Source organism: Pteropus alecto, unplaced genomic scaffold (assembly GCF_000325575.1).
Source record: "Pteropus alecto unplaced genomic scaffold, ASM32557v1 scaffold98, whole genome shotgun sequence".
Taxonomy (NCBI): Eukaryota; Metazoa; Chordata; class Mammalia; order Chiroptera; family Pteropodidae; genus Pteropus; species Pteropus alecto.
This window is the reverse complement of record NW_006443570.1, coordinates 22,771,330-22,784,418: the sequence shown is the minus strand read 5'-3', so window position 1 is coordinate 22,784,418 and position 13,089 is coordinate 22,771,330. Positions and strand designations below refer to the sequence as shown.

Below are 13,089 nucleotides of genomic sequence, written 5' to 3'. Positions count from 1 at the left end.
GGTGCTCTGGGGTGAGCAGAGGCATTCTTCAGCAATTACTGGAAGTAGGGAATGAGAGAAGCTCACTCCCCACTGCTCACCCTAGGGCCCCTAAGTTCCTTCTGTGAAACTGAGGGAAGGTGCCCAGGCAATGTCTGGAGAAGGAAAAAACACTCTCACCCCTCTACTTTTCAAGCAAAGTAAATGACCCTCTCTACCAGGTATTACTAAGCAATTCCATAGACTCCTTGGTCAGTGATTGCTCAAAATACCTTTGTCCCTCCCCATTTCTACAGAGTTGTCCCAACAGAGAATCAGCTCATGCAATGAAAAATGTTACTGTGTGCAGCATGTATGCAAAATAGTAGTAATAGTAATAATAATAATAATAATAACAACAACAATAATAATAGGTGAGAACTACTATCCTGAGCAGGTTTGAGGATGGCCTTCTGGGACTCTAAGAACCCTCTGAAATTACATGCAAAATTGTTGATGTGCTTCAGCATGCTTAAAGTGAGTGCTTTTTTTTCTGGATACAGGACCCACGGCTTTTAGCTTCTAAAAGGGGTACCTGGCTCCAAAAGGTTTAAGAACCCCTGCTCTCAGATTTTTGGATTAAGCAGACACACAGACATTCCCATCAATCAGACCTCAGAAATGCAAATATAAAGATTCTCTCACTCTCTCCTTCTAATATGCAGCGAACACCACACTCAGAGCTGTAGTTCCAGAGCCATCAGCAACAATGTCCAACTCTCCTGCTGTCCTCGCTCCCCAGGGAGAAGTCTACATAGTGGCCCATGCTGCTTCTCCCCTCCTGACTAAAGGCCTGGAACACCAAGTGGAACTCTCTTTACTCTTCTTTCTGCCCTAGACTGCCACTGTGAGAGCCATGGCAAGAGACACCCATTACAGCTAAAGTACCAAGTCAGCTGAATCCATTCCCCTTCTAACTGAGCTGTCTAGGCCCTGTAAATGTTTCAGGAATCCCTGGTCCCAGTGCATCCAGGCACCACCTAGAGCCACTCTGGATATACCAGCACTGGGGTGAGACAGATATGACATTATTCAGCTCATTTCATATGGGAAAAACGCATACTATTTTTTAAAATTTTTAAAAATATTTTTAAATTTTTAAATATTTTGTTAATCTACACTGTTTTGGGTCATTGTGTGGGATGGAAAGATTTGGATGAATGAATCAAAATAGAGAAACAGAGGAATGACTCATACATGATCTTCCCACTCTGGTCTTCTGGTGGCCTTCAGAGTAATGGTGCCAGATGAGCTTATTTATCATCCCATCCGACTTACAGGAAGGCTCAAGGAACTGCAACTCTGGGCAGAAGTGAAACTAATTTTAACTCTTGCACCTTGTTGTGGACATCTCCGCTACCATTCCCGTAAAGGTCTGGTACCATTTTCCCAGGGAAAGGCTGGGAACTACAGGCCCAGACTAGCCCTGTGATTCTTCCTCACTAGCCCCTGACATGCTACTAAAGTCTGGTAAGTTATAGATAGGGCTTAACAAATGTTAAATGAGTGGAGAGCACAAGTGCTAATGGAATCCAATAGTGCCCCCTCCCGCAAACCCCTTACACACCAATTTAACCATTCTAGGGAGTCCAATTTAGAATAGAGGAGACATTAGTAGAGATGGAAGGGACTTGGGAAGTTACTGAACCTTCTCATACCTTGCTGAAGGGAAGGCTGATTCATACCACTCCCATGGAGCCAATGTGGCTCTATCCATCAACATTGCAAGTAATCTCTGACTCAGTCACCCCTCTTCTGAGAATCTAGTCTATAGATATAACTGCAAGGTTACTTAGTTATAACAGCAAGACTGGAAACCATCCATGTGTCCATCAATGGGGGACAGGTTAAGTAAATATGGTACATTCACACAGTAGAATATTATGCAACTCTGAAAAAGAATGAGGATGCCCCGTAGGAACTAATAATGGAAGGTCTCCAAAAGCAAGATGCAGAGTGGTATGTATGACTGGATGATACTTAGATTACAAAAATGGTGGGGTAGACAAGGAATAGTTTTTAAAATTAGTGTAAAAAATTCTGGAAGGATGCACAAGAAGACAAAAATGGTAGTGGTTACCTGTGTGGGAACTGGTGAGTGTGGGAGAGGAGAAGTGGGTGAATGGGGGCAGGGAAAGGAATGAGACTTTTCACTGTATACCTTTTGTACAGTTTTGATTTTTGAACTAGGTAAAAATATTACCAATTCAAAATAATAATAATTAAGTAGGTAAGTGGCCATCTAATAATTAAATGGCAGCCCAGATACCAGTATTCCGTCATAAGATGATGCCAGAGATTCTCTCCAATCTGTAGGTGAATCAAAACTCATAAAACTCAAATAGGCTGGGTCTGTACATAAGCACCCATTCCTTCAGCAGCTCTCTCAGCAAATACGGTCTCCCAATTGGCTTGGTTTCCCATCCCCACAGGAGCATATGGGCTCTGCTTAGGGCAGCTACAGGTAATCTGGGCAGGGACCAGAGAAACAATTCAGTGGGTTGGGACAAGCTTAGGTGTCTCAGGAGCCCACAAGAATAGATAATAGCTATGGTTGCCCAGGAAATGCAGCAATAGTTGAGAAGGGTCCTCAATAAGCCCAGTGGGGCTCAGAAACAACCCTCGCTTTCATGGGCATATCTATGTTTAAAGCTGTGCTCAGTGGCAGAGGGGCCTGGACAAGCCCAGAGTGGTAACATGGGGATCCTCTGAATAGCCTTCAGAGAACTAGGCCAGTTGACTGAGGTATAGGGACACAGTACCCAAGACATGAAGGCTGGGCCCAAGGCTCAGACAGGGGTTGGTAATGAGAAGAGCAGGTGTGGCAAGTGCTCCCTGTTGCCTCATCTCTACCAGCTGCTTCCTGTGCAGTTGAGTTCGGTTGTAGTTGTCATAGAGAACCCAAGTGAGGAAAGCAGTGGGTGAAGCAGCTAGCCACAGTGGCTGGTTTTGGTCCTGGAGTTTTAGGAGACTACTCATAGCAGAATTTTCAAAAGCTGAATACCTTGGGTGGCAGAACAATGAAAAATGAAAGGGTGGGATGGGTGGCCTCTTTTTAAGCCAGGAACTTCCTCCAACTGCTAATGGAGGAAGGAAATCAATGTTTGTCTGCAGCAATGAGGTGGGAGCAAAGAGGCTAGGCCAGGCATCATCTGCCTTTCTCTTCCCCACTTTTCTAGCAGGTATTTCCACCCAGGGATTTGTAACTGCTGCCTCCACTTGGAACAACACTTTCTATGGTAACTAGGGTACATTTTCTCTCATCCTACACTGATGATGCTGGCTGTTTGCTTTTTTTTTTTTTTTTTTGAGGGGGGCAGCATTCAGCCTTGTTCAATGCCCTAAAATGAGAAAAAGCACTACCCTGATATTCTAGAACCAAGTAGGTGAGGGAAATGAAATTCATACCACACATACCCATCTTCCTCATCCCACTGGAGATGCAGGGCAAGGTCTGCATGCACAGTGCTCAGAGTAGCCTTTCTGGGGAACCAAGCCAGTGCTGGCTTCACTCAGCTTGGCAAGGGACCCACTGTCTCCCAGAGTATCTCTGGACACCATGAGTCCACTGTCTGGTTACCCAAGCTATGTCTCCACAAAGGCCAATTCATCAACGCCCCCCACCTCCAGGCTCCACTCCTAGGCAGACCTCGCGGGCAGACCCATTCCTGGGCAGCACAGGATTTGGAGCAAGACAGATGTGGGTTCGAACCCTTTCCTTACTAGCCTTTTGACTTTGCACAAATCACTAAATCTCTGAGCTTCAGGGGCAATTAGAGACAAGAACAAGTCCAAACTCAATGGATGTAGAGTGACCAAAAGCAGCAGCATATGCAAAGGTGAAAAAGGCTCCTTGATCACTGCCCAGCACATCGAAGGTGATCATGAATGCTGGTGCTTTTCCTCCCTGTACCTCGTGCCCATCCACTGCCTTCCCTCCTGTGCCTGCGGATGGCTGGCTGTGCTCTTCCCGAAGGCTACCCCTTCTACCTGTGTACTGAATTCCAGCCCCTTCACCTGTCAAAGGCATTTTTCCAGCAAATGTCCCTTCTCTTTGCTGTACCCTTAGTGTTTCTTTATGAGATATTTTCCATTTGTATGCAAACATTCTGAAATTTTTCCAACTTAAAAAAACACCACCACCACCATCACCTACCTAGGCCCTACATCCACATTCAGGTATTGAACCATTTAGCTGCTCCCATTTATGTAAAATTTCTAAGGAAAGTTGTCTATATTAACTCTCCTCCTCCCATCCTCTCCTCCTCATTATCTCCCTTAAAAAACAAAACAAAACACATTTCATTAAGGAAATTTCAAACATATAAAAAAGCAAAGAGGACAATATGATGAACCCTATGTACCCACCACCCAACTTAAGCAATAATCAAGTCATAACTAATCTTATTTCAGCTATACCAACTCCAACCACTTTTCACTTTTCCCCAGGTTATTTTGAAGCAGATTTTAGACATTATATACTTTTATCTATAAATATTTCAGTATGTATCTCTAAAAGATTACTCTTTAAAAACATGTGCATAATACCTTTATTACACCCACAAAATCAACTTAAATTTCTTAATATTATTAAATGTCCTCATTGTGTCCTGGGAATTCAAATTTCTCTGACTGTCCAGATGCTCCAAACTCCCAGAAACATATATTCCCAGAAGAAATCTTGGAGAATGTCCTAGGAGACTTTATGGGGAAGGTTTTAAGATGCTTTCAAGAACAAAGTAGAATGTCATTGGCGGTCATGAAAGCAACATTACTGAGCACCTACTGCATACCATGCTGTGTGCTCTACCTGCATCGCTCCTTTAATCCTCACATCAACCTTCTAGGGTAGGTTTAGAGTTGCTGAAAAACTGGCACACACACTTAGTGACCTGGTCAGGATGTAAACCCAGGTCTGTGGGACTCCAAAGTGTCAGCTACAGACCACCGCCATATGCCCTCTGCCCTGCTCTAAAATAGGGCTATGGGAGCCAGTTCCCCAGAGGGCCTTCCTACTTGTTTATTTCCAGATGAAAGGAAAAGCAGATATCCTGAGAATGAGCTGTTCATTCAGTGAGGGTGGGAAGAAGAGAGAAGGAATCCCTTTCATTGAAAAGAGAGAACCTAAAAACTGCCTGGAGTCTGAATCTCAGCATGTGCTGAAATAGCTCTGGCTGCAAAATCCCAGGTGGGATGCAATCTTTCCGTAGCACCTACTTTCCCCCAGCTCATTAGCATTTCCTTGCCGTTCTGGAAGCTCACAGCTGCGGACCTTCTTAGCTAATGACAGCTGCTTAGCAACAGGGAGCTGGTTAATAAGGCCCTGATGTTGTTTCCAGCTCCACAGACTCCACCCCTGTCTCCCATTACAGCTCAAACTCAGCTTGAAGCAACCCTCAGGTTGATTGACCTTCCCAGAGAGGGCCGGGAACCTGGTAACGAGGAGGCAGGGCTGATGGGGTTGGCCTGGGTCCCGCCCGCAATGCCTCCTAGGGAGAGGAGACAACTATGAGTCTGAGAACCTGCTGTGCCAGGCCAGGAACATCTTTGTGGACTTCCTAAACCTGCTCTACCACCGAAGGTTAAAATCCTACCTCAGAGCCCAATCAGAATAGAGCAAACAGAAATACAGGCACACTTCAGCTTTGCTTTATTGTGCTTCACAGATGTTGCATTTTTTTTTTTTTTTTTTACAAGCGGAAGGTAAGCCCCTCCACCAGCAAAGATTATGACTTGCTTTATATCAAATAGTCTGGAACTGAACCCACAATACCGCTGAAGTATGCTAGTATTGTGGGGGCAGATACTCCCAGAACTGCCAGAGGGGAAGGCAGGTCCAGAGAAAACCAGTGCTCATGTTGGGCTGATGCCTAAACTGAGTACGCCCTCTTTAAGCACATACATCATTATAATGAATGCAGAGTTCAAAGGTGAAACTTGGGACAATTTGCTGTTTAACCCTGATAATGAAGAACTGGAACTTTAAGCAAACATAATCAGTTGGGAGGGTATATGGGAGCAGCTAGGGCTTATGGAAGTTCTCAGGCTCTGTGTAATAGTAAGAGCTCTACAAGAAGAATTCTATGTTTATAATAAAGCTCTATGGTTCTAACTTGCCCTTCCATTAACTTTTTCCCCTTATATGAATACCCCTCTATCTGGACACACAGGCTATAGTGCGTACGTGGCTTGCTATGTCTGTATGCTCTGGGCTGCAACCCTTTCTTTTTCCTGAATAAATCCTTTTGGCGACAAAACACTTAGTCGATATTATTTTTCAGTTGACAACCCTGACCATGAGTTGCCCACAACAAAAGTTAAAAGTACCTTGTTCTCTGGGGGAGGGTATGGCAGGAGATATCAGCCTACACCTGAGGGTTCAAGAAGCAACAGGGAAAACAACCTTATTTTGAGCCTCAATTTGATTCAACAGTAAGTCTTAACTTTAGTGTAAAAGTTTCAAACGCCATATTTGAAACCAAATGCAAACCTGCCAGGACTTGACAAATCATACAGTGGTAGGTTTGGGCCTACTATCCAAGCCTCAGACTCCACCAGTGGAAGAGGGTAGTTACATGGGTCCTGATCTCTAGCCTGGTGATTCAGAGGTGGCGCCTCAATTTGATTCAACAGTAAGTCTTAACTTTAGTGTAAAAGTTTCAAACGCCATATTTGAAACCAAATGCAAACCTGCCAGGACTTGACAAATCATACAGTGGTAGGTTTGGGCCTACTATCCAAGCCTCAGACTCCACCAGTGGAAGAGGGTAGTTACATGGGTCCTGATCTCTAGCCTGGCGGTTCAGAGGTGGCTGCCTCAGAGCAGCACTGCAACCATGCTCTGTGGCTGGAAAATACACAGGCAATCCCTCCCTGCCAGCCAGGGTTTGCCAGCAAAGCTTCCTCATAAGGTTTCTACCTGCAGAGGCCTGACCAGTTTCTTGGGGGCCCAGAGCCCAAATGCTCCTCAAAGCTCTAGGGAATGTGGTCACTCCAGTCTCCACAGCCTTCACTCGGCTCCCAATCTCTCAGCACCTTCTCTGCACACCCATTTCTCCCAGAATGAAGCTCAATTCTGGATGTGGCTAGGAAAACAGCAAGATCCAGCATAAGATTGAATCTGCTTCAGGCTAAAAATGCATTTCTGAGCATTATTCCAGAGGTTGAAGGGACTGGTATATCAGAATCTCCAAAAAGCCAGAGGAGTAGAGTTTTTCCTCAATACATATCTATTCTTCCCTCTGCCTCCCCACAAGAATCCCTGATTATGATTCCACTATGTGATGCATGTAAATGGTTTGCAGGCAGGAAAAAAGACTGATAATCACTGCTTCGAACCAACCTTATTTTGAGCTCCAATTTAAATTTACCTACCTCTGAATACCAATTTTGACAAAGTGTAAAGATTCTTTTTCCAGGCATTTAGATGCCCCAGCTTGCCCTAGCTTTATACTGCTGGTAGCCTCTCCTGCTAATGTTCTCCTCGGTGACTGTGCACTGAGCCAAAGGCAGAGGCAGCAAACTGGCAGAGGCTTGCAGATGCCTTTTGTTTGGCCCACACATTCTTTTAAAAATGGGAATTAGTTATCAGCATTTAAAAATTGAGAAATTTCACATAAACACCCAGAATTCTGGCTTCTCTTAAAATAAAACAAAGGTCATGACAAGCCTAGGCCGGTATTCTTGCAGGAGCTAAGTGGTGGCTGTCCTCTTCAAAAGGGCAAATGCAGCTAGCTCAGCCCACCCCCTACCACTGCCTGTTCTCATACCCAGCCTCTGTGTGGACCTTTCTCACCTGACCCTGCAGACATTTAAGTCTGCACTCCTGAACCCAAGGCATCTCCTGAAATCCAGCAGAACAGGGTTCCTGGGCTGACTTTAGATTTGGGTCAATTTCATAAACCTTTTTTCTATTTCAGCAACTGAAACTGGCTAAAAGTAGAAGAATCATTCCTTCTGAGGGTGAGACCCTGCCTGCTGGAAATGGCCCTGGGGTTCCAGGCAGGAGAAAAAAGCAAAAGCTCCACTGCTTCCTGGAGCCCCTGGACTTATGAGAGAGGAGAGCTTACAGTTTCTTCCCACCCTAACTGGCCAAATGTGGGATGCCCACAGCTTTTCTCCCTGCCTCTCTTTCCCCATTCCCCCATGGCCACCCACATGTGGCGCCCATACACAAGCTGTTTGTGCTAAATTATTCTGTGTTGTGTTTGCTGTGGGTGCTCTGGATGAAGCCTAGCACCAAGCCATGCAAAAATGGGCCATGAGCAGAGCCCTTCTGGTAACAATAACAGACAGTGGCTGACATCAAGGGAACCCAGCACAAGTAGAAAGGAGCAGAGTCCTAATACTCATCAAAGCTACTTATTGCAAAACTAGAATACTTTTTCCCTAGCATAGGATCTGCCCAAGAAAAGGTGAGATTAAATTGCTCTTTGCAAACCTGGGAATCATTACATCATCCCAAAGAACCAGGAACACTCACCCAAAAGGGAGATGGTAGGAACTCAAATCCTACAAATCTAGCCTCAGCATCAACATACAAAGGAGAAGGAAAGATGCATTTTCTGAACTCTTACAATGCTAGAACATTCACATGCATCAACCTCAATCCACACAAAAATTCCTTAAGGTGGGACTCATCCCTCTGTTTTTAGAGGAGCAAACTGGGGGTGACAGATGTTAAGAAACTTGTCCAAAATGACTTAAGAAGCAGAGCACCAGGATTTGTCTGAATCCTCAGTCTTTCACTCAGGCTCTGCTCACAGGCAACCTCTCCCCAGTCATCTTTCTGCATTTCTCTGCTTTTTCTTCATAGCTATTGTCATACCTTTTATTGCATGATATATTCATGTGTGCATTTGTTTTCTGTCTGTCTCCTCTACTCAGAGAACAGCATCTGATACTGGGTGAACCTTCAGTGTCTGTTGCTGGACTAATGGGAAGGACAGCTCTATCTGCCTTATCACACTATTGTCATCTGCTTTTCTTCACTCCTTCTCCTCAGAAATGCACAAATTCTCTTCCACAAACCCTAAACACCAATCTCAGAGGCCAAGTAAAACAACCTAAAGATGGCAACTGGCTCTGTGTCTCTTCAGAAAGGGAGTTGAAAAGATCAAATTCCTGAAAAATCCAAGAAAACTTGCTGTACGTAGAGACAGGCTTGCTCCTACAAAGGCAAAAGTGTTCCCATTGAGGAGGAAGTGATGGTTTATTACAGACCTTCTCTCTTCTAAGGCAGGAAGGCTTTGGCTATCCCTCCTATCCTACATTCATGTTGTTTTGCATCCAATCAAGTGCTTGGAGAGTTGGGATGCTAAAGCAACACAGGTGGGGTTAATTAGACAGTAGATCTGGCACAAAAAACATCCAAAAAGTACAAACCCTTCCTCGGAGTTAAAGATAAACCAGAGTAGTGGTTCCCACACCTGAATTATCTAAGACAATGGTTCTTAAAGTGTGGTCCCTGGACCAGCAGCATCAGTGTCACCTGTGAATTTGTTAGAAATGCACATTCTCAGGCCCATCCCAGACCTACTAGAATCAGAAACTCCAATGTTGAGACCCAGGAATCTGTTTTAACAAGCTTTTCAGGTGACTCTGATGTACGATAAAATTTGAACAGTATTGTCTTAGGGAACTGAACATGTATAGATTTGTGGATCCTGGGTATTTTGATTCAATAGGTCTAGGAGGGGGCCCAAGGAGATTTTAATAGCTTCTAAGTTGATTCAGACTTGCAGCCAGATTTAAGTACTACTAAACCTGAGGACTCATTTTTCCCTGGTCCCAGGACAGTGTATTCAGTTTTAAACCCATCTCCCACTATCCCCCAGTCACTCACCACACAGAGCAATGATGTGGCTGCTATCTTCATGCACAAACTTCCTGGTGACAGCCTCCTCCATGATTTGCTTCACCTGTGGACAAATGGGCAGTATCGTCATTTATTTTTCTGATCAAAGTCCTGTGGGCAAGTAAATAGCTTGGCTCTGCTCTCCTCTCTGGATTGACACTTGCAGAGCAGATAATAGGGATGGGAGGGGTGGGGATGGCGGGGGTGGGGAAGCAGTTTCTTCAGCATAGACAGATCCAAGCATCTTGTAAAGGCAACCAGGAAAAGAGATACTAAAACCCACCAACCAATCAGCTGACCAACCAAGCAGAGGCTTCAGCCCAGAAGAGTCCTGCTGTGGAGAACAGGGCCAGGATGCTGTTTGCTCATCTATACTTAGCTGGAGAAGGGCTTCTGGGCAGATACACTGTCCTTTAGGACAAACTGTCTCAGTACGGGCTGCAGATAAACAACCTCCTTTTCTTCCCCTTCTCTGAGGTTAGGGGTAGGTCCATCCAGGCCTCAGGACACTCTGCACATGCTCGCAAGCTCAGCTTTATTTCTGTCCAGGTAAAACCCTGATGTTTGGGTTCTTACCTGGATGTAAAGCTCCCAAATATCTTGTAAGGTAAGCAGTTACATCTTTTAGAAAACACTTAAAAAAAAACACACACACACTTTTTTATTGATATATAGTAAACACATAGAAAAGGGTATATATCATAATTATACAGCTTGATCAATTTTCACAAACTGAACACACCTGTGAAACCAGCATCCAGATCAAGAAACAGAACATATGACCTGTACCCCAAAGCTACCCCCCACTCTGCAGTTTCCTTCTATTCATTACTCCCCTCAAGGGTACCCACCATCCTGACTTCTAATGTCATAGTTTGCGGTATTTTGTACTTTTACTAGACAGAATTACTCAATGCTCAGTGTTTTGTGACTGCGTTTCTCTTGCTCCCTGGTGTGATTGTGAGATTTGTTGTGTGTAGTTGTGGACTGTTCATTGTACATTGTGTGAACACACCACAATTGACTGGCATTTGAGTAGTTTCCAATTTGAGGTTGTCATGAATAGTGCTGCTATGAACATTCTGTACATGTCTTTGGGTGAACATAGGTGCTCATTTCTCTGGATTTATATTTTTAGGCAAGGAATTTATGATGCATATTTTCTGCTTTACTAGATTTTGCCAAATTGTTTCCAAAGTTGTTGTACCAATTTACACTCCCGTAAGCAGTATAAGAGGTTTTAGTTACTTCTAACACTTAAGCCAAGCACTTTTGATGTCCTGGGGGAACCTGCCAGGGGACAGATACTAATCCTGGAGATTAGAGGAATGGATTACCTCAAGACAAGTATAAAACCTTCCAGATAAAATATGCTCTAGCCAAAGCTGGACTTTGCCATTCCTTAGACAAGGCACGCAGTGTCCTGATGCTGTCCTTGCTCCCAAGTCCCTCACCTATGACTGTACAGTTTGGACGATGATAGTGCTTCTAAAGCCTGAGAAGTAGGAAGGAAGGGAATGGAGGCTCCTTCCTGCTGGAAACTGCTCATGGTTAGTGCTTAGGTAAAGGGGATTCAGATCAATCCTGCATTCTAACCTCTTAAAATCTTCTTAGATTACTTCCCAAGGAGTGTTTGCATTAAACAGAGCATAGTCACAGTTCAAAGACATGCAGGCATCTGAAGCGAGTGGGAGGACAGATTTTTGGGTTAGGAGGACCAACAGATGCCCCTAGAATCATACCAGAGGTCTTTTGTGAAAGGTCAGCCTTGCCTACAATTATCCCCATTGTCTCTACTTGTAGGAGAAGAAAGGATATTTTCTCTTGAAATCAAGCACTCAAAGGGGTAAGGGAATCAAGAGCTCAGAACAGGCCAACCTTTGTCAGGTAATATATATAGCTGTAGCATATTCTGGACATTTCTCATATTTGTTTAAGAATCATTCTTGTATTATAGACAGCTTTCTAAGTACAAAAAATAAATCATTGTCTTCTCAAAAATCTTTCCCATCATCCCTGATCAACTCCAAATTTGGATCACACCAACAATTCTAGGACTTCTGTCCATAGTCTGGATATGGCTATTTTTTGTTCTTGTTTATACTGTTCACATAAGTCTCTCACTAGACTGCTTGTTTTCTGAGGATAGTCACTGAGATTTGAGATTTCTCTTTTCCTTGGGGAGACTACAATTGGGCTTAAATACTGATTTGATATACTCCTGGCCTAAAAAACTCTTTCTTGGCTACTTCACAGCAAAGTCACAAAGGAGCTTCACACATACACAGCTAGAAGGGTGATGGCTTCAATCACTTCTTTACCAGTGGCAGGGAAAAGAACAAGTGTTAGGGCACAATAACCAAGCTATAGTTAATGCAGGAGAACCATCTAGAGCCTTCTAGAATTTTATGAGAACCCAGAATCTCCTCCAATCCTGAAACTCTAGGAGGGGGTAAAGGAACCAATATGGTAAATTTATATATGAGGTAGATATAATTATCCCTATTTTAGAGATGAAAAAATTGAGACTCAGAGAGGTTGAGTAACTTATTCAAGATCATATAGAACTAGGTCCAGACTATTCCCAAATTTAAGCATTCCCATCAGACTTTGCAGTCTCCAAAATCAGTAGATTTAGTTACCAAATAAATATTCATTGAGTGCCTACTGCGTGCTAGGCACTGGATACAGAGTAGCAGACAAAACTAACGGTTCTTTTGCCTCCATGAAGTGTATACATCTGGCAGGCACAGAGGTAGGTAAGAGTTGTTCATGGCTCCAGAGGCCTAATCTATTCTAATCCATCTGCGGAGTTGAGCTCTCCAGCTCTCATATGGGGGTGAGTCATTCATATGGGCACCCTCCTTCCCTATGAAATCAAAATGGGCTTTAGGGCAGGTCAAGTTAAAGGACGTTAGTACAGAGGGCTCTTTCCTCTTTCTGACATTGAGGGTGGGGTGCCTCCTCAAAAGGGGAAAAAAAAAATCTGAGTGTTAAAAACCATTATCAACTCCCCCTACCCTTGTCTTTGGGTAAGGAGGTGGGCGTGGAGTGAGAAGCCGTGAGGTGTGCTGCGAACTCTCCCGCAGCCGCCACTCAGTTCTCAGAGGTCTACAGAGTGGGGTGTAGGGCAAAACCGATCTAAGCCCCCAAATCGCCTGTTCGGCCGCTCTAGGAGATCAGAGCGGGGCCCCGCCCCCTCCCCAGGCGGCACG

At 44.3% G+C, this 13,089-nt stretch overlaps 1 protein-coding gene across 17 annotated transcripts in view; it reads right to left on the bottom strand.

The window, feature by feature from the left end:
- SGSM2 (small G protein signaling modulator 2) overlaps window positions 1-13,089 on the bottom strand; it is a 35,749-nt gene that overhangs the window by 20,998 nt on the left and 1,662 nt on the right. For 13 of the 17 annotated variants that reach the window (XR_003043951.1, XR_003043952.1, XM_025041763.1 and 10 more), the window contains exon 2: window positions 9,863-9,938. Coding sequence is in view for 13 of the 17 variants with exons in the window: in XM_025041763.1 (XP_024897531.1) it covers window positions 9,863-9,938 (76 nt within the window). In the remaining 4 variants the exon portion in view is untranslated. The other 4 variants (XM_025041757.1, XM_025041758.1, XM_025041764.1 and 1 more) reach the window with 4 other exon arrangements.